This window comes from Musca autumnalis, unplaced genomic scaffold, assembly GCF_047663935.1.
Source record: "Musca autumnalis isolate F117 unplaced genomic scaffold, ASM4766393v1 scaffold_1, whole genome shotgun sequence".
NCBI lineage: Eukaryota > Metazoa > Arthropoda > Insecta > Diptera > Muscidae > Musca > Musca autumnalis.
The window spans coordinates 140523291-140545099 of record NW_027411644.1 but is presented as its reverse complement, the minus strand read 5'-3'; the positions used below and the strand labels follow the sequence as shown (position 1 = coordinate 140545099).

Below are 21809 nucleotides of genomic sequence, written 5' to 3'. Positions count from 1 at the left end.
AAAATGTACCGCCAAATATTTGTGCATGAAAAGGATCAACAATTTCAACGAATTCTGTTCCGATCTTCTACTGTAAAACAAGTTGAAGACTTTTGCTTACAAACTGTCACTTTTGGGGTAAATTGTGCACCATACCTGGCGATACGAACTTTGCTTCAATTAAGTGATGACGCTAAAAGCTCACATCCAACCGCTTCGCAGATCCTTAAGAGCCAAATTTACGTGGACGACATTTTATCTGGGGCTCATTCACTAACCGAAGCAAAGTCGTATTTGCATGAGGTGATTGATTTGTTACATTCCGCTGGTTTTCCCCTGAAGAAAATAACAGCAAATCATCCTCAAATACTGCAAAATCTGCCCCCGGAGGATCTTCTCAACGAAGATTTTTTACGCCTTGAAGATGTATGTGAAACTAAAACTTTGGGTATTCAATGGAATGCCATTTCCGATGTTTTCTTTTACAAGGTAGCACATTTCGATTTACCCACTACTTCCGTAACAAAACGAAAAGTTTTGTCAATCGTTGCAAAATTGTTTGATCCTGCAGGTTGGTTAACACCCATTATTGTGATCGCGAAAGTCCTGATGCAACAACTTTGGATTGATGGGACTGATTGGGATGAACAAATAACCGTACAATCTTTTGAAACATGGAATGCTTTCATATCTACATTTACTGACATCGAGGAAATTAAAATTCCTCGCTGGATCAATTTCTCTACTACAACTAAAATTCAAATACACGGATTTTCTGATGCATCTGAAAAGGCGTACTGTGCATGCTTGTATATTCGATCTACTTCCTCGGAAAATATTACCTATACCCATCTTCTGGTTTCCAAGAGCAGAGTAGCTCCATTAAAAACTGTAAGCCTTCCGAGACTAGAACTATGTGGAGCAGCAATGTTATCCAAACTGTTAAAGTCCGTTTGTCAAAAACTGGAACTATCTTCACCCGAAATATTCTTGTGGACTGACTCCACAATCACCTTAGCTTGGGTTAGCAAACCGCCTTTTTACTGGAAGACGTTCGTGGCCAATAAAGTTTGCGAGATTCTTGATAATGTGGGAAATGCAACCTGGAGACATGTTGTTTCGGCTGAGAATCCTGCGGACCTGGGCACACGAGGTTGTACGGCAGACCAACTTCGAACAAACCCTCTTTGGTGGCATGGACCACACTGGTTAGCCAAGGAACCAAAGCACTGGCCAAAAACCATCAATATAAAAGAACCAGAGGTCGAAAAGAAGGTCCTTACTTTACATACCCAAGTTGTTGGAGACGTTCTCCTAGAGGATTTTTCCTCGTTAAACCGAGTTCTCCGAGTTACGCCTATGCTTTCCGTTTTATCAACGGCTGCCGACGAAATAATACCCCAGGATTGCGAATGAATATAATACTTGCTCAGGAAATCTCTTTTGTAAAATACTACTTTATCCGATTGGCACAAATGGCACATTATCCGTGGGAATATCACGCACTCGCATCGAGTCAACCAATACCAAAAAAAGCAGACTGTTTACGCTGAATCCCGTGCTCGACGAAAACCTGTTACTTAGGGTGAATGGTCGCTTAGCCAATACTGATACGAGGTTTAATGAAAGACATCCCATTATCCTTCCTGAAAAGTCTAGATTTTGCAAGTTACTTATTGAGTTCACACATACCTTACTACTTCACGCTGAGCATCAGTTGATGATACGCGCAATTCGGCAAGAATTCTTTGTGATCCGGCTGAAAAGTGCCGTGCGTTCATGTATCCGTAATTGCCGAACCTGCACTATCTACAAGCATCATGTCCAAAACCAAATTATGGCCGCTTTACCGCTAGAACGTTGTACGTTTTCCTTACCGTTCACCAATACTGGACTGGATTTTGCCGGTCCATTTGACCTCAAAACTTCGCGCCTTCGAAATGCAAAACTTCAGAAAGGATACGCCGCCATTTTTGTCTGTCTATCAACCCGAGCAATTCACTTGGAAGTTTGTTCCGACTTATCATCTGAGGCTTTCTTGGCAACTTTTAGTAGATTCGTGGGACGAAGAGGTCTTCCCAACCAGATATTTTCCGACAATGGAACCAACTTTGTTGGAGGCAGTCGGTCATTAGCCAAAGACTACAAAATGTTTTTACGCTCCGCCGAAGAACACTTAGTCTCGAAATACAACATTCATGGGTTTACTTGGCACTTCATACCGCCTCATACCCCACATATGGGTGGCCTATGGGAAGCTGCCGTTAAAAGTATGAAGACCCATTTAAAAAAGGTAGCCGGAAAACTAAAATATACCTACGAAGAGTTCTCCACTTTACTTATCCGAATTGAAAGTATTCTTAACTCACGACCATTGTCTCCTTTGAATGAAGAGCCAAATGAGCTAGCCCCGCTGACTCCTGGCCATCTGTTGAGAGGAGCTCCTCTTGTTGCCATCCCTGAACCATCTTAAGACAATTTGTCTCTGATGAATCGATGGCAACGGTTAAAAACGATACAAGCTCATTTTGCTAAACGCTGGAAAAATGAATACATAACAAATCTCCAGCGCAGATATAAATGGAAACGAACGCAGAGAGATCTCACCCCAGATGATTTTGTTGTAATCAAAGAAGATAATCTTCCTCCGACAGAATGGCGACTTGGACGTGTGGTCAAAGTGTTTGCAGGAAAAGATTCCAGGTTTCGCGTTGCAGAAATTCGCACGCAAAACGGGATCATAATACGCCCGCTTGTCAAACTGTGCATTCTTCCGAACTGCTAGATGTGTTGTTTCCCTTTTTTTGCTCACAAACTTAATAACCTTTTACCTTTCAGTAATACTTCCAGTGTGCCCAAGTGCTGTATCTGTCATGAAAGACATTTTATAAAATCCTGTCCCATATTCCAAACAATGAATGTATTGAAGCGTCGAGACGTGGCACGTGAAAAAGGCTTCTGTTTCAACTGCCTCTGTACAGCCCACAAACGTGAATGGTGCCCAAGCCGTCAAACTTGCATGGTATGCCACAAGGGTCATCATACCCTGTTACACATCGATGCAAAACCAAGACACCATTCATCTTCCAAACCGGCCCCCAAAAAGCGCTCATCAGCACCTAGTAGCAGTCCAGAACCCACAATACCCAAAAAACGTCAGAGTCGTGTTGAAAAACAAGAAACTCGATCTTCATCACAATCATCCAAGCGGTACCCCTGCACATCAAATCAACGACGTCGTTCTAATGTTAGCGACCGACTAAGCTCTCGCGCCCAATCGCACGTTTTTTTGCCCACGGCACTAGCAAAGGTGATTACTGTCGATGGTTGCGACAAGGTCCGACTACTGATGAGCTCCGGATCAACTCAAACTACGATCTCCGCAAAGTTGGTGGAGCGGTTAAGCTTCCTATCACACAAAGGGTTGGAAAGACGTTTACAGCCATTAATTTACTCTCCTTCCATGATCAGTCTGTTAAAATCCATGTCACTGGCGAAGTCCGAACTAACCTGAGTATTGGCAACCCTGATTCGACCAAAGAGAAAAGGCTACAGTCAATATATAACCACCTGACGGACCTCGCAGATCCACATTTCTTCAACCCGGTGAATATAGAAATCATCGTAGCAAACGACCAAATCCCAAAAATTTTACGAGCCGGCTTAATTCAAACAGCATCTAACATGCCAATTGCCCAGAGTTCAGCCTTCGGTTGGATACTATCCGGAAGTTGTCAAATTTGAAGTTGCAGTTCAGCAAAAGGGGGCGGCATGTTGAACTGTCTTCAACAACATAGACCTAAGAATCTTAGATTATAACTGAATACCATGAATTTAATCGATAAGCAATTTGAATTTAAATCTCTACAAAAATAACCGCCAGTTATGGCAACACTCAAGAATTCGAGCTCTCATTACCTACTTGTAACTACCACTTATTGTATTTAATACTATTTGTTACATTCTTTCTTTTTACAACAAAATGTCTGATGCAAAAAATGCACAGCCATTTTTTCATTTTTTACCTCACTTGGATTTGAAAGTCATTGATCGAACATCGAAGAATAAAAGTCTTTTGCTCCAACGCTTAAGTTTAAATCAAATTGCCTTTTTATTTTGCCATTCGCCGATACAATCGTGGGAGTTGCCACCGCTAATTTCACCGCAAAAATATACAGTCCATTATTGGCCAACCGTCCACGATTGTACATCTATTAAGCATATTGAAATATCTTAATGCCCTATTAATGGGGCTATTATTAACATAATTATTCCTATGGTAATCAATATGAAAAACATTGCAATTACGCAAGTTATGGCAAGGTATAATAAAGGATATTTTTTCTAAGAGACATGAACAATCAATTGTAGAATTTATTAAATAGAACACGAATAACATAGAATGAGTTTTCCTTCTGAATTCTAATGTTTCTATGTTGATCAAAAGGCAGCGAGATTCATAATTTGGTATGGGTTGTGAAAAATGTAAATTTGACAATGCAAATTTGATGAATTTCTTATGAATTCTTTCAATTCTATTAATATGAACTGTTGAACATGGATTCCATATGAAAGATCCACATTCAACCTTTGATCTAACATACGATGTGTATAATAGTTTTAGCGTATAAGGGTCATTAAAGTCTGCACAATTACGTTTTATACATGCTAAAATAGAGTATGCTTTAGGCATAATTTTATCAATGTGCTGAATAAACATAAGCTTAAGTCCAATTTACATATGCATATTAAATGATTTCGTTTTACGAAATCCTAGAATCAAATGAAGTGTATTTACATCTGTTTTTTTTGCGTCATTTGCTTACGCACACAATCGCACATACACACTTATACAATAACACAAACACACGCACACAATATATTTATTCAGAAAAATAGGAATTTCACAACACAAATGTGTATCAAATAACTTAAATTAATTCCAAAAACATAATTTTTGCAAGTTTTTTTTAACCATTTTATTTTCACTTTTGTCATCGTTTGAGTATTTTTGTTTTTCTACAACACACACAAACAAACAAAGACATCATAAAACAGTTGCATTTTTTGGTAGTTTATGACGAAAAAGCAGGGTTGAGTATAAAAGTATGGTGTTTTCGTGCGTTGTTTAGAATAAATGACGTAGCTATCGTCATTTATTTTTGTATGGTAAATGACGCAAAATGTTGCCTGTTTTAGCAAATAAATGACGAAACAGCTTTAAATGACGAAAAAGTTGCTAATGTAAATTGGACATTATGGTCGAAAGTAATACCAAGATCATCTTTCTCATCCACTTTATCCAAGACATGATCACCAAGCTGAACAGTTAACTGTAATGGATCTCTTAGTCGAATGTAGGACATATGAAACACTTTGACACATTAAGCTTTAAATTTAAGCTTTCTGATAATTGCGGTTCGCCTATCCGCAATGTTTTGTTGCGTGAGATGAGAGAGTTCTGGGTACTCCGATAGAATGATTTCGGGCACTTGCTGGCAATAACCTAAGGTTTCCGTCGTGAATGGCTTTAAAGTAAGCCTTTAGGACTGAAACCTTAATGTCTTGTGTCCATTTGATTCTGCGTCGCGCAGCCCTGTGACTGCGGTCGCCTGTTTGCGTGAAACAAGTGGACTTGTGGAAGTGGTTGTACATTGTTGATTTGTGTTGTAATTTTAATTTGTTGTGTTTGTGTTATCGTTATTTTGTGACTCCATAATTGTTTTTTAGGCGTTTGGGTATTTTTGTTGGCGCCTACCAACCCGAAAGGTGTATGTTGTTCAGCCGCCCCTGACATGGGGAACAAACACTGACCCGAGAGCAGCTCGATCCGAGACAGACACTGTCATGATTTACTTGGGGTGCGCGGGTTCGTTAGGCCCGTCATTCCTTGTGGGGGAATGTCCCATTATTATTATTATTATTATTATTATTATTATTATTATTATTATTATTATTATTATTATTATTATTATTATTATTATTATTATTATTATTATTATTATTATTATTATTATTATTATTATTATTATTATTATTATTATTATTATTATTATTATTATTATTATTATTATTATTATTATTATTATTATTATTATTATTATTATTATTATTATTATTATTATTATTATTATTATTATTATTATTATTATTATTATTATTATTATTATTATTATTATTATTATTATTATTATTATTATTATTATTATTATTATTATTATTATTATTATTATTATTATTATTATTATTATTATTATTATTATTATTATTATTATTATTATTATTATTATTATTATTATTATTATTATTATTATTATTATTATTATTATTATTATTATTATTATTATTATTATTATTATTATTATTATTATTATTATTATTATTATTATTATTATTATTATTATTATTATTATTATTATTATTATTATTATTATTATTATTATTATTATTATTATTATTATTATTATTATTATTATTATTATTATTATTATTATTATTATTATTATTATTATTATTATTATTATTATTATTATTATTATTATTATTATTATTATTATTATTATTATTATTATTATTATTATTATTATTATTATTATTATTATTATTATTATTATTATTATTATTATTATTATTATTATTATTATTATTATTATTATTATTATTATTATTATTATTATTATTATTATTATTATTATTATTATTATTATTATTATTATTATTATTATTATTATTATTATTATTATTATTATTATTATTATTATTATTATTATTATTATTATTATTATTATTATTATTATTATTATTATTATTATTATTATTATTATTATTATTATTATTATTATTATTATTATTATTATTATTATTATTATTATTATTATTATTATTATTATTATTATTATTATTATTATTATTATTATTATTATTATTATTATTATTATTATTATTATTATTATTATTATTATTATTATTATTATTATTATTATTATTATTATTATTATTATTATTATTATTATTATTATTATTATTATTATTATTATTATTATTATTATTATTATTATTATTATTATTATTATTATTATTATTATTATTATTATTATTATTATTATTATTATTATTATTATTATTATTATTATTATTATTATTATTATTATTATTATTATTATTATTATTATTATTATTATTATTATTATTATTATTATTATTATTATTATTATTATTATTATTATTATTATTATTATTATTATTATTATTATTATTATTATTATTATTATTATTATTATTATTATTATTATTATTATTATTATTATTATTATTATTATTATTATTATTATTATTATTATTATTATTATTATTATTATTATTATTATTATTATTATTATTATTATTATTATTATTATTATTATTATTATTATTATTATTATTATTATTATTATTATTATTATTATTATTATTATTATTATTATTATTATTATTATTATTGTTATGTATGCATCATTCTTACATACACCTCATTTATTATATTGTAATAGAGTGTTTAGAACTAAGTTTTTAGCACTAAGCCTCTCTCATATTATGAAGTTGTTATTTACTTGTTTCATTCTTTCTTAAACACAAATAAATCAGTTATTGAGTAAACTCCAACCAAAGCGTTTCAATACATCACATTGTCGACGAGGTCAAACGATTTTTTTCGTATATACGAACAAGTGTAGTTACACATTAGAAAGACTTAAAGAAATTATTATTTCTTGAAATTTAAAACTGGTGTATTATACCAAAAAAACTAAATAAATTAAACAAGCAAAATAACTCTAAAACAACAATCAAGTGTTTACTAAAAATTGTTGAACATTTTAAACTACAAAAACTAACAAGCAAAAATAACACCTTAAAAGAAGACAAATTCAAAGAAAAGAAGTGCAACGGAAAAAAAAAATAAAAGGCAATCATGCCAGACAACGCACAAAGTGGAACCGTTATGATTTACCATCCAAACAACATTCCTCAATTTTCACCCCGCAATGAATCATGGTTGTTATGGAAAGAGAAAGTGGATATTCATTTCGCCGAAATTAATTGTACTGAAGAGAATGCAAAGAAGGCTACTCTTTTAAAATCAATTGGGCCAAGTGTTTATGAAACATTAAATAATTTATGTAGTCCAGATGCACCAGTGTCCAAAACATTTAAAGACCTTTGCAATTTATTAAAATCTCACTACACTCCACCAGTAATTGTTTTTCGGGAGAGAAAAAACTTTCATACAGCGGAACAAAGTGAAAATGAAACGGTAGCAGAATGGCATGCTAGAGTAAAAAAACTAGCACTCTCTTGTAAATTTGGAGACAATTTAAATTCTTTTGTGTTGGATCGTTTTATCATGGGGATAAACAACAAAATATTTGAGCGACTTTGTGAAGAGGATGAGAAAATAACAATTGATGAAGCACTCAGAAAGGCACTTATTATGGAGATGAAGTTGGTGGCTAAAGAAGATGATAATCAAAATATGAAAGTTGGCAACGTTAGAGGAGGTAGATACCGAAATAAAAACTACAATAACCAAAACAAAATCAGATCAAATAATTATGAAGGAAGACATGGGAAGAAACAATCGGATAATCAAAAGAAAACAAACAATGTATGTTCGCACTGTGGATGGCGAAACCATAATTCAAATGAATGCAAATTCAAACAAAGCAAATGTAATTTTTGTTTTAAAATTGGTCATCTGGCTTCGGTTTTTAGATTTAAAAACAAAACTGTGAATTATGTAGCTGAATCAGATGTAGAAAGTGATGTTTTTACTGGAAGTAATTTTAATGATTTTTCTATTTACAGCATCAATAGTGGTACAGGTTGTGGCTATTCAACTGAGCTTTACAAGGTTTCAATTAAAATAGATGGAATACCCATTGAGGTGGTGTGTGACTCTGGTGCTCCATGCAGTTTGGTATCGAAAACGTTTGTTGACAAGTTAAGTAAAAAGGTAAATCTCATGCCCTGTAAAGATCCATATGTTGATTATAATGAAAACAAAATAGAAGTGTTAGGAGAATACATTGAGAACGTTGAAGTGAATGGTGTAAACAAAAAAGTTAAACTCATAGTGACAAATAATAATAACAGTCCTTTGTTTGGAAGAAATTTTTTAAGAAATATTAATTTTGAACTTGTTCAAGTAAATTCAGTTGACTCTAAACAATCTCACATTATAACTGAAGAAATTAAAAATGAATTTCATGAAGTTTTCAGTAATGGCCTTGGAGTGTACAAATTTGGTAAAATTTCTCTGTCTATGGACACAAATGCAAAACCAATTTTCTGTAAACCACGTTCAGTTCCTTTCGCGTGAAAAGATAAAATAGAAAAGAATTTAAGGGAGTTAATAGCCAGTGACATTTTAGAAACATAAATATAATAATGTTTTAAAGCCTTTAGCATCATTTGTTTCAAGGGCTTTATCGAAAGCTGAACAAAAATACAGCTCATATGAAAAAGAAGCTTTAGCGATAGTCTTCTGTGTTACAAATTTAAAGCAATATTTAATTGGAAACGTTTTTACATTAAAAACAGACCATAAACCGTTAATTTCGCTATTTGGAGAAAATAAAGGCTTACCAATAATGGCTTCGGCACGTATCCAAAGATGGGCTTTTATACTTTCAGGTTTCAATTATAAAATTGAACATGTCAAAGGTGAATTAAATGAGGCTGATAATTTATCACGAATGCCCCAACTCATAAGTAGTAATATTGTCAATTCCAATGATAATTCTACATTTGTTAATTACATACAAAAAGATAATGTTTTGAATCTTGATTTCAAGGACATATCTAAAGAAACTAGACGTGATCCTATACTTTCTAAGGTATGTGAATTTGTTAAAATGGGTAAACTCAAAGAACTCAAAGATGAACAATTTAAGGCATATGTTTTCAAAGAATCCGAGTTATCTGTAGACCATGATTGTTTACTTTGGGGTTATAGAGTTATTATACCTACAAAATTGAGAAAGTCAATACTCCAAATTTTACATGAATCTCATTTAGGCATTGTAAAAACAAAAGCACTAGCTAGATCCTTTGTTTGGTGGCCTAAACTGGATTCAGCTATTGGATTCAAATAATTACATTCTTCTCTTTCTTTGTCTTAACCTCCCCAGTTTTCACAGTATTTGCCTAGACACTAGGGTAAATATTAGTCGATGACTAAGAGGTTTTCCGACACGTAAGGTTACTCAAGAGTTTTAAACGGTACTGATTTTTCAATTCGAAATATTCCGAGGGGAATATTGCCGCATTATTGACAAAATTTCCAATTATTCAAGAGAAAAGGACTAGATTGGGAAGACATTGTATAAAGTGTACACCATTTCAAACATCACTATGACCACCAACGAAAAGTACCCCGGTGAAAATGCCCTGCCTCCGCAGAAATTCATATTTTTTTCGGATCAAGTGATTACTTACTGTGCTGAATTTGCTCTAATACCGATTCAGGGTCATACTACTTCAAGTTTACAAGTCGAACTTGATGACTTAGAGAGACGTTGGCGTCAACTTATAAACATTTATGAAAACGAAATGACCTCCACTGATCCCAATTTAACACAAGAAGCTAGGGGAGAAATCTATGGGAAATTTACGGAATGTTGTCGGTCTTATAAGGAATGTAAGTCCTCAATACTTGATCTAATTAGCATTGAGCGCCAAAAACTTCTAAACTCTGAGCTCAAGTCTAATGAAGAAAAAGTTTCCAAATCTAGCACCGGGTTTTCATTAAAACTACCCCCTTGTGACACTGAAATATTCAATGGTGGCTACTATAAGTGTCCAAGTTTCAGGGATATGTTCACAGCGATTTACATTAAACATACCGAATTGTCACCTGCACAAAAACTATTTCATTTAAGGGCAAAAACAAGAGGCGAAGCTAATCAGATTGTAAAAAGATTTCCTCTCGCTGATAGCAATTTCGATCTGGCATGGGAGGCATTACGCCAATGTTTTGAAAACAAACGAATTTTGATAAACCACCAACTGAGAAAGATAGAAATTGATCATGTTTCTTCTGAGAAAGAAAGATCCTTAAGGAATCTCCAATACACTGTAAACAATTGCCTGTCTGTCCTTCGGACATACAACATTTCGGTGATTTCTTGGGATCCAATTTTAGTGTATTGGGTATCTTCAAAATTACCCGAAGAGACGTTGACTGCTTGGGAAAGTTCTCTTACGAATAATAAAGAAATGCCCTCCTGGGATCAATTAGACGATTTCATTAAAAAGCGTCTAAATATGATAGAGTCCGTTTCCGATATAAGAAAGCAAAATCCGCATTCATCCAGTACTCAAAAGGTTTCTTCGTACAATACTTCCGCTTCCACTGAAGGTTTTCAAAAAACATGTAAAGCATGCAGGCAAAACCATCCTTTAAGAAATTGTTTCAAATTCCGCTCTTGGCCCTTGTCAGACAGAAGAAAGTTCGTGTATGAAAATAAAGTTTGTGAAAACTGTCTTTCTTATGGCCACATTGCCAAAAAGTGCAAAAGTGAACATCGTTGTCAAACCTGTCGTCAACCTCACCATACATTGCTTCACCCTGATGAAAGTAATAATAAGATTTCTGTTTCAACTACGACGGGTCCTCGGCCCAATCAAAGGTGGCAACCGCCAAAGTCTGCCTCCTCTTCTTATCAAGTTGAAACTTATTATGATGAACAGCCGACTACGTCAGCTGCCGCTTACCCGCAAATTCCAAATACCCAATCGCACTTCGCTCAGTCTGGAGAAAAAACTGTCTTACCAACTGCGTTGATTGACCTTGAACATCAAGGGTTTTTGTTTACTATTCGTGCATTCATTGATCAAGGGTCACAAGAATCCTTTATTTCAAGTCGCATAATAAATCGTTTCGACATTCAAACAAAAAAATCATTTACAACGATTTCGGGACTCGGTGGTACTGTTCCGGAAAATTCTTCTAAAAGTTGTCAAATCACTCTGAAATCTAGACACTCTGATTTCAGGTTGACGACAGCCGCCATTGTTGTTTCAAGCCTTTACCACTTAATGCCAGCTTCTCCTACCGCCATCTAAAATTTCACAAATTTGCAGACAATACAAAATTTCCAAATTTTTTCAAACCTGCTCCAATTGATATGCTAATCGGTAGTGATATCTTTCCAAACATAATAAAGCCAGGGTTAGAGAAGAATATTTCTGGTAATCTGTTAGCCCAAAGCACTGAATTTGGATGGATAGTCAGTGGCAAACCTACTTCCAACTCCGTGGAAACATTCGCCTCTTGGACGGCAACAATTGATCCACTAAACGAAGACCTGAAAAAATTCTGGGAACTAAAAAACGTATCTAATGAAAAACCTTTATCTGATTCCGATAGATGGTGTGAACAATTCTATATGAAAACTGTTACTCGATAAGGATAAGGATACCTTTCAAACAGAATTTACCATCTGATAAATATCTTGGTTCCTCTAGAGCTGCCGCTATGGGTCAGTTCCTAAGAATGGAAAAAACAATGGACAAGAATCCAGAACTGTCAACTGAATATAATAATGTACTTTCGGAATACATTACTTTGGGTCACATGAAAACAACCACAAATTTCGAAATTGCTCGAGAGTCACACTACTTCTCTTACTACTTGCCACATCATGCTGTAGTGAAACCTGAGAGAACTTCCACAAAAGTAAGGGTCGTATTTAATGCATCCAAAAAAACTACTAGCGGTTTCTCATTGAACGATATGCTTCATACGGGGCCCACATTACAAAATGAATTAATGAACGTAGTTTTGCGCTGGAGGTTTTTCAAATATGTTTTCAATGGTGACATCCAGAAAATGTACCGCCAAATATTTGTGCATGAAAAGGATCAACAATTTCAACGAATTCTGTTCCGATCTTCTACTGTAAAACAAGTTGAAGACTTTTGCTTACAAACTGTCACTTTTGGGGTAAATTGTGCACCATACCTGGCGATACGAACTTTGCTTCAATTAAGTGATGACGCTAAAAGCTCACATCCAACCGCTTCGCAGATCCTTAAGAGCCAAATTTACGTGGACGACATTTTATCTGGGGCTCATTCACTAACCGAAGCAAAGTCGTATTTGCATGAGGTGATTGATTTGTTACATTCCGCTGGTTTTCCCCCTGAAGAAAATAACAGCAAATCATCCTCAAATACTGCAAAATCTGCCCCCGGAGGATCTTCTCAACGAAGATTTTTTACGCCTTGAAGATGTATGTGAAACTAAAACTTTGGGTATTCAATGGAATGCCATTTCCGATGTTTTCTTTTACAAGGTAGCACATTTCGATTTACCCACTACTTCCGTAACAAAACCAAAAGTTTTGTCAATCTTTGCAAAATTGTTTGATCCTGCAGGTTGGTTAACACCCATTATTGTGATCGCGAAAGTCCTGATGCAACAACTTTGGATTGATGGGACTGATTGGGATGAACAAATAACCGCACAATCTTTTGAAACATGGAATGCTTTCATATCTACATTTACTGACATCGAGAAAATTAAAATTCCTCGCTGGATCAATTTCTCTACTACAACTAAAATTCAAATACACGGATTTTCTGATGCATCTGAAAAGGCGTACTGTGCATGCTTGTATATTCGATCTACTTCCTCGGAAAATATTACCTATACCCATCTTCTGGTTTCCAAGAGCAGAGTAGCTCCATTAAAAACTGTAAGCCTTCCGAGACTAGAACTATGTGGAGCAGCAATGTTATCCAAACTGTTAAAGTCCGTTTGTCAAAAACTGGAACTACCTTCACCCGAAATATTCTTGTGGACTGACTCCACAATCACCTTAGCTTGGGTTAGCAAACCGCCTTTTTACTGGAAGACGTTCGTGGCCAATAAAGTTTCCGAGATTCTTGATAATGTGGGAAATGCAACCTGGAGACATGTTGTTTCGGCTGAGAATCCTGCGGACCTGGGCACACGAGGTTGTACGGCAGACCAACTTCGAACAAACCCTCTTTGTTGGCATGGACCACACTGGTTAGCCAAGGAACCAAAGCACTGGCCAAAAACCATCAATATAAAAGAACCAGAGGTCGAAAAGAAGGTCCTTACTTTACATACCCACGTTGTTGGAGACGTTCTCCTAGAGGATTTTTCCTCGTTAAACCGAGTTCTCCGAGTTTTCGCCTATGTTTTCCTTTTTATCAACGGCTGCCGACGAAATAATACCCCAGGATTGCGAATGAATATAATACATGCTCAGGAAATCTCTTTTGTGAAATACTACTTTATCCGATTGGCACAAATGGCACATTATCCGTGGGAATATCACGCACTCGCATCGAGTCAACCAATACCAAAAAAAAGCAGACTGTTAACGCTGAATCCCGTGCTCGACGAAAACCTGTTACTTCCCAGCAAAAAATTTGCATCCACGGAAGCAGTTAAATCACTGGTGCAAGTGTCACGAAGTGCTTCTTTTTCTATGAATTCCTCAGTGAATTTTACAAGGGAGCGCGCAGAAAGGAAGCACTCCATTTTGCTTCCGCAGCACGCAGTTAGGAAGCACTCCATTTTGCTTCCGCAGCACGCAGCTAGGAAGCACTCCATTTTTACAATTTTTACCACTTTTACGAGTTTTGCGTTCCCGTACACAAAATTTGTATGAAAATCGTTTACGACTTTTACCACTTTGTAAAGTACGGGAACAGGCCATTAATAAGACATTTTAGTTTTATTCTTATAGGCCGTTTATATATAACAAGGTTAACCCAGTGGGTCTGGGTTTCAAATGTCATTTCCATTGTATATACTTCAAACAAATCCTCATAAAGAAGGTTAACCCTGCAAAAAACTATAATATAAACGCCGTATTACTTTAATTTCATTTGTTGAATGAAAATTGAATTTTTTATCGTTTATACATAAAAGTGCTTGTTGGATGTAATCCAAATGTGAGGAAAAGGATTGCCTTTTTCATTAGTCCACTGGAAGCGCATCCATGCATGTAATGAAATCCTCACTCCAACTTGCACCACTTCCATTTTTTTTTGCTGGGTTAGGGTGAATGGTCGCTTAGCCAATACTGATACGAGGTTTAATGAAAGACATCCCATTATCCTTCCTGAAAAGTCTAGATTTTGCAAGTTACTTATTGAGTTCACACATACCTTACTACTTCACGCTGAGCATCAGTTGATGATACGCGCAATTCGGCAAGAATTCTTTGTGATCCGGCTGAAAAGTGCCATGCGTTCATGTATCCGTAATTGCCGAACCTGCACTATCTACAAGCATCATGTCCAAAACCAAATTATGGCCGCTTTACCGCTAGAACGTTGTACGTTTTCCTTACCGTTCACCAATACTGGACTGGATTTTGCCGGTCCATTTGACCTCAAAACTTCGCGCCTTCGAAATGCAAAACTTCTGAAAGGATACGCCGCCATTTTTGTCTGCCTATCAACCCGAGCAATTCACTTGGAAGTTTGTTCCGACTTATCATCTGAGGCTTTCTTGGCAACTTTTAGTAGATTCGTGGGACGAAGAGGTCTTCCCAACCAGATATTTTCCGACAATGGAGCCAACTTTGTTGGAGGCAGTCGGTCATTAGCCAAAGACTACAAAATGTTTTTACGCTCCGCCGAAGAACACTTAGTCTCGAAATACAACATTCATGGGTTTACTTGGCACTTCATACCGCCTCATGCCCCACATATGGGTGGCCTATGGGAAGCTGCCGTTAAAAGTATGAAGACCCATTTAAAAAAGGTAGCCGGAAAACTAAAATATACCTACGAAGAGTTCTCCACTTTACTTATCCGAATTGAAAGTATTCTTAACTCACGACCATTGTCTCCTTTGAATGAAGAGCCAAATGAGCTAGCCCCGCTGACTCCTGGCCATCTGTTGAGAGGAGCTCCTCTTGTTGCCATCCCTGAACCATCTTAAGACAATTTGTCTCTGATGAATCGATGGCAACGGTTAAAAACGATACAAGCTCATTTTGCTAAACGCTGGAAAAATGAATACATAACAAATCTCCAGCGCAGATATAAATGGAAACGAACGCAGAGAGATCTCGCCCCAGATGATTTTGTTGTAATCAAAGAAGATAATCTTCCTCCGACAGAATGGCGACTTGGACGTGTGGTCAAAGTGTTTGCAGGAAAAGATTCCAGGTTTCGCGTTGCAGAAATTCGCACGCAAAACGGGATCATAATACGCCCGCTTGTCAAACTGTGCATTCTTCCGAACTGCTAGATGTGTGTTGTTTCCCTTTTTTTTGCTCACAAACTTAATAACCTTTTACCTTTCAGTAATACTTCCAGTGTGCCCAAGTGCCGTATCTGTCATGAAAGACATTTTATAAAATCCTGTCCCATATTCCAAACGATGAATGTATTGAAGCGTCGAGACGTGGCACGTGAAAAAGGCTTCTGTTTCAACTGACTCTGTACAGCCCACAAACGTGAATGGTGCCCAAGCCGTCAAACTTGCATGGTATGCCACAAGGGTCATCATACCCTGTTACACATCGATGCAAAACCAAGACACCATTCATCTTCCAAACCGGCCCCCAAAAAGCGCTCATCAGCACCTAGTAGCAGTCCAGAACCCACAATACACAAAAAACGTCAGAGTCGTGTTGAAAAACAAGAAACTCGATCTTCATCACAATCATCCAAGCGGTACCCCTGCACATCAAATCAACGACGTCGTTCTAATGTTAGCGACCGACTAAGCTCTCGCGCCCAATCGCACGTTTTTTTGCCCACGGCACTAGCAAAGGTGATTACTGTCGATGGTTGCGACAAGGTCCGACTACTGATGAGCTCCGGATCAACTCAAACTACGATCTCCGCAAAGTTGGTGGAGCGGCTAAAGCTTCCTATCACACAAAGGGCTGGAAAGACGTTTACAGCCATTAATTTACTCTCCTTCCATGATCAGTCTGTTAAAATCCATGTCACTGGCGAAGTCCGAACTAACCTGAGTATTGGCAACCCTGATTCGACCAAAGAGAAAAGGCTACAGTCAATATATAACCACCTGACGGACCTCGCAGATCCACATTTCTTCAACCCGGTGAATATAGAAATCATCGTAGCAAACGACCAAATCCCAAAAATTTTACGAGCCGGCTTAATTCAAACAGCATCTAACATGCCAATTGCCCAGAGTTCAGCCTTCGGTTGGATACTATCCGGAAGTTATCAAATTTGAAGTTGCAGTTCAGCAAAAGGGGGCGGCATGTTGAACTGTCTTCAACAACATAGACCTAAGAATCTTAGATTATAACTGAATACCATGAATTTAATCGATAAGCAATTTGAATTTAAATCTCTACAAAAATAACCGCCAGTTTTGGCAACACTCAAGAATTCGAGCTCTCATTACCTACTTGTAACTACCACTTATTGTATTTAATACTATTTGTTACATTCTTTCTTTTTACAACAAAATGTCTGATGCAAAAAATGCACAGCCATTTTTTTCATTTTTTACCTCACTTGGATTTGAAAGTCATTGATCGAACATCGAAGAATAAAAGTCTTTTGCTCCAACGCTTAAGTTTAAATCAAATTGCCTTTTTATTTTGCCATTCGCCGATACAATCGTGGGAGTTGCCACCGCTAATTTCACCGCAAAAATATACAGTCCATTCTTGGCCAACCGTCCACGATTGTACATCTATTAAGCATATTGAAATATCTTAATGCCCTATTAATGGGGCTATTATTAACATAATTATTCCTATGGTAATCAATATGAAAAACATTGCAATTACGCAAGTTATGGCAAGGTATAATAAAGGATATTTTTTCTAAGAGACATGAACAATCAATTGTAGAATTTATTAAATAGAACACGAATAACATAGAATGAGTTTTCCTTCTGAATTCTAATGTTTCTATGTTGATCAAAAGGCAGCGAGATTCATAATTTGGTATGGGTTGTGAAAAATGTAAATTTGACAATGCAAATTTGATGAATTTCTTATGAATTCTTTCAATTCTATTAATATGAACTGTTGAACATGGATTCCATATGAAAGATCCACATTCAACCTTTGATCTAACATACGATGTGTATAATAGTTTTAGCGTATAAGGGTCATTAAAGTCTGCACAATTACGTTTTATAAATGCTAAAATAGAGTATGCTTTAGGCATAATTTTATCAATGTGCTGAATAAACATAAGCTTAAGTCCAATTTACATATACATATTAAATGATTTCATTTTACGAAATCCTAGAATCAAATGAAGTGTATTTACATCTGTTTTTTTTGCGTCATTTGCTTACGCACACAATCGCACATACACACTTATACAATAACACAAACACACGCACACAATATATTTATTCAGAAAAATAGGAATTTCACAACACAAATGTGTATCAAATAACTTAAATTAATTCCAAAAACATAATTTTTGCAAGTTTTTTTTTAACCATTTTATTTTCACTTTTGTCATCGTTTGAGTATTTTTGTTTTTCTACAACACACACAAACAAACAAAGACATCATAAAACAGTTGCATTTTTTGGTAGTTTATGACGAAAAAGCAGGTTTGCGTATAAAATTATGGTGTTTTCGTGCGTTGTTTAGAATAAATGACGTAGCTATCGTCATTTATTTTTGTATGGTAAATGACGCAAAATGTTGCTTGTTTTAGCAAATAAATGACGAAACAGCTTTAAATGACGAAAAAGTTGCTAATGTAAATTGGACATTATGGTCGAAAGTAATACCAAGATCATCTTTCTCCTCCACTTTATCCAAGACATGATCACCAAGCTGAACAGTTAACTGTAATGGATATCTTAGTCGAGTGTAGGACATATGAAACACTTTGACACATTAAGCTTTAAATTTAAGCTTTCTGATAATTGCGGTTCGCCTATCCGCAATGTTTTGTTGCGTGAGATGAGAGAGTTCTGGGTACTCCGATAGAATGATTTCGGGCACTTGCTGCCAATAACCTAAGGTTTCCGTCGTGAATGGCTTTAATGGAAGCCTTTAGGACTGAAACCTTCATGTCTTGTGTCCATTTGATTCTGCGTCGCGCAGCCCTGTGACAGCGGTCACCTGTTTGCGTGAAACAAGTGGACTTGTGGAAGTGGTTGTACATTGTTGATTTGTGTTGTAATTTTAATTTGTTGTGTTTGTGTTATCGTTATTTTGTGACTCCATAATTGTTTTTTAGGCGTTTGGGTATTTTTGTTGGCGCCTACCAACCCGAAAGTGTATGTTGTTCAGCCGCCCCTGACATGGGGAACAAACACTGACCCGAGAGCAGCTCGATCCGAGACAGACACTGTCATGATTTACTTGGGGTGCGCGGGTTCGTTAGGCCCGTCATTCCTTGTGGGGGAATGTCCCATTATTATTATTATTATTATTATTATTATTATTATTATTATTATTATTATTATTATTATTATTATTATTATTATTATTATTATTATTATTATTATTATTATTATTATTATTATTATTATTATTATTATTATTATTATTATTATTATTATTATTATTATTATTATTATTATTATTATTATTATTATTATTATTATTATTATTATTATTATTATTATTATTATTATTATTATTATTATTATTATTATTATTATTATTATTATTATTATTATTATTATTATTATTATTATTATTATTATTATTATTATTATTATTATTATTATTATTATTATTATTATTATTATTATTATTATTATTATTATTATTATTATTATTATTATTATTATTATTATTATTATTATTATTATTATTATTATTATTATTATTATTATTATTATTATTATTATTATTATTATTATTATTATTATTATTATTATTATTATTATTATTATTATTATTATTATTATTATTATTATTATTATTATTATTATTATTATTATTATTATTATTATTATTATTATTATTATTATTATTATTATTATTATTATTATTATTATTATTATTATTATTATTATTATTATTATTATTATTATTATTATTATTATTATTATTATTATTATTATTATTATTATTATTATTATTATTATTATTATTATTATTATTATTATTATTATTATTATTATTATTATTATTATTATTATTATTATTATTATTATTATTATTATTATTATTATTATTATTATTATTATTATTATTATTATTATTATTATTATTATTATTATTATTATTATTATTATTATTATTATTATTATTATTATTATTATTATTATTATTATTATTATTATTATTATTATTATTATTATTATTATTATTATTATTATTATTATTATTATTATTATTATTATTATTATTATTATTATTATTATTATTATTATTATTATTATTATTATTATTATTATTATTATTATTATTATTATTATTATTATTATTATTATTATTATTGTTATTATTGTTATTATTATTATTATTATTATTATTATTATTATTATTATTATTATTATTATTATTATTATCATTAGTATTATTATTGTTATGTATGCATCGTTCTTACATACACCTCATTTATTATATTGTAATAGAGTGTTTAGAACTAAGTTTTTAGCACTAAGCCTCTCTCATATTATGAAGTTGTTATTTACTTGTTTCATTCTTTCTTAAACACAAATAAATCAGTTATTGAGTAAACTCCAACCAAAGCGTTTCAATACATCACATTGGCGACGAGGTCAAACGATTTTTTTCGTAGATACGAACAAGTGTAGTTACACATTAGAAAGACTTAAAGAAATTATTATTTCTTGAAATTTAAAACTGGTGTATTATACCAAAAAAAAACTAAATAAATTAAACAAACAAAATAACTCTAAAACAACAATCAAGTGTTTACTAAAAATTGTTGAACATTTTAAACTACAAAAACTAACAAGCAAAAATAACACCTTAAAAGAAGACAAATTCAAAGAAAAGAAGTGCAACGGAAAAAAATAAAAAGCAATCATGCCAGACAACGCACAAAGTGGAACCGTTATGATTTACCATCCAAACAACATTCCTCAATTTTCACCCCGCAATGAATCATGGTTGTTATGGAAAGAGAAAGTGGATATTCATTTCGCCGAAATTAATTGTACTGAAGAGAATGCAAAGAAGGCTACTCTTTTAAAATCAATTGGGCCAAGTGTTTATGAAACATTACATAATTTATGTAGTCCAGATGCACCAGTGTCCAAAACATTTAAAGACCTTTGCAATTTATTAAAATCTCACTACACTCCACCAGTAATTGTTTTCCGGGAGAGAAAAACTTTCATACAGCGGAACAAAGTGAAAATGAAACGGTAGCAGAATGGCATGCTAGAGTAAAAAAACTAGCACTCTCTTGTAAATTTGGAGACAATTTAAATTCTTTTGTGTTGGATCGTTTTATCATGGGGATAAACAACAAAATATTTGAGCGACTTTGTGAAGAGGATGAGAAAATAACAATTGATGAAGCACTCAGAAAGGCACTTATTATGGAAATGAAGTTGGTGGCTAAAGAAGATGATAATCAAAATATGCAAGTTGGCAACGTTAGAGGAGGTAGATACCGAAATAAAAACTACAATAACCAAAACAAAATCAGATCAAATAATTATGAAGGAAGACATGGGAAGAAACAATCGGATAATCAAAAGAAAACAAACAATGTATGTTCGCACTGTGGATGGCGAAACCATAATTCAAATGAATGCAAATTCAAACAAAGCAAATGTAATTTTTGTTTTAAAATTGGTCATCTGGCTTCGGTTTTTAGATTTAAAAACAAAACTGTGAATTATGTAGCTG

At 33.1% G+C, this 21809-nt stretch overlaps 1 protein-coding gene across 5 annotated transcripts in view; it reads left to right on the top strand.

Annotated features, from left to right (window-relative positions):
* Nepl16 (Neprilysin-like 16) overlaps positions 1 to 21809 on the top strand; it is a 760847-nt gene that overhangs the window by 577616 nt on the left and 161422 nt on the right. For 2 of the 5 annotated variants that reach the window (XM_073956179.1, XM_073956183.1), the window contains exon 9: positions 8821 to 8963. The exons of the other annotated variants lie outside the window; for them this stretch is intronic. In XM_073956179.1, the coding sequence (XP_073812280.1) occupies positions 8821 to 8882 (62 nt within the window). In that variant the 3' untranslated portion in view covers positions 8883 to 8963. Of the gene's footprint in view, positions 1 to 8820; positions 8964 to 21809 lie in introns of those variants that run through there. 5 annotated transcript variants of the gene reach the window in all.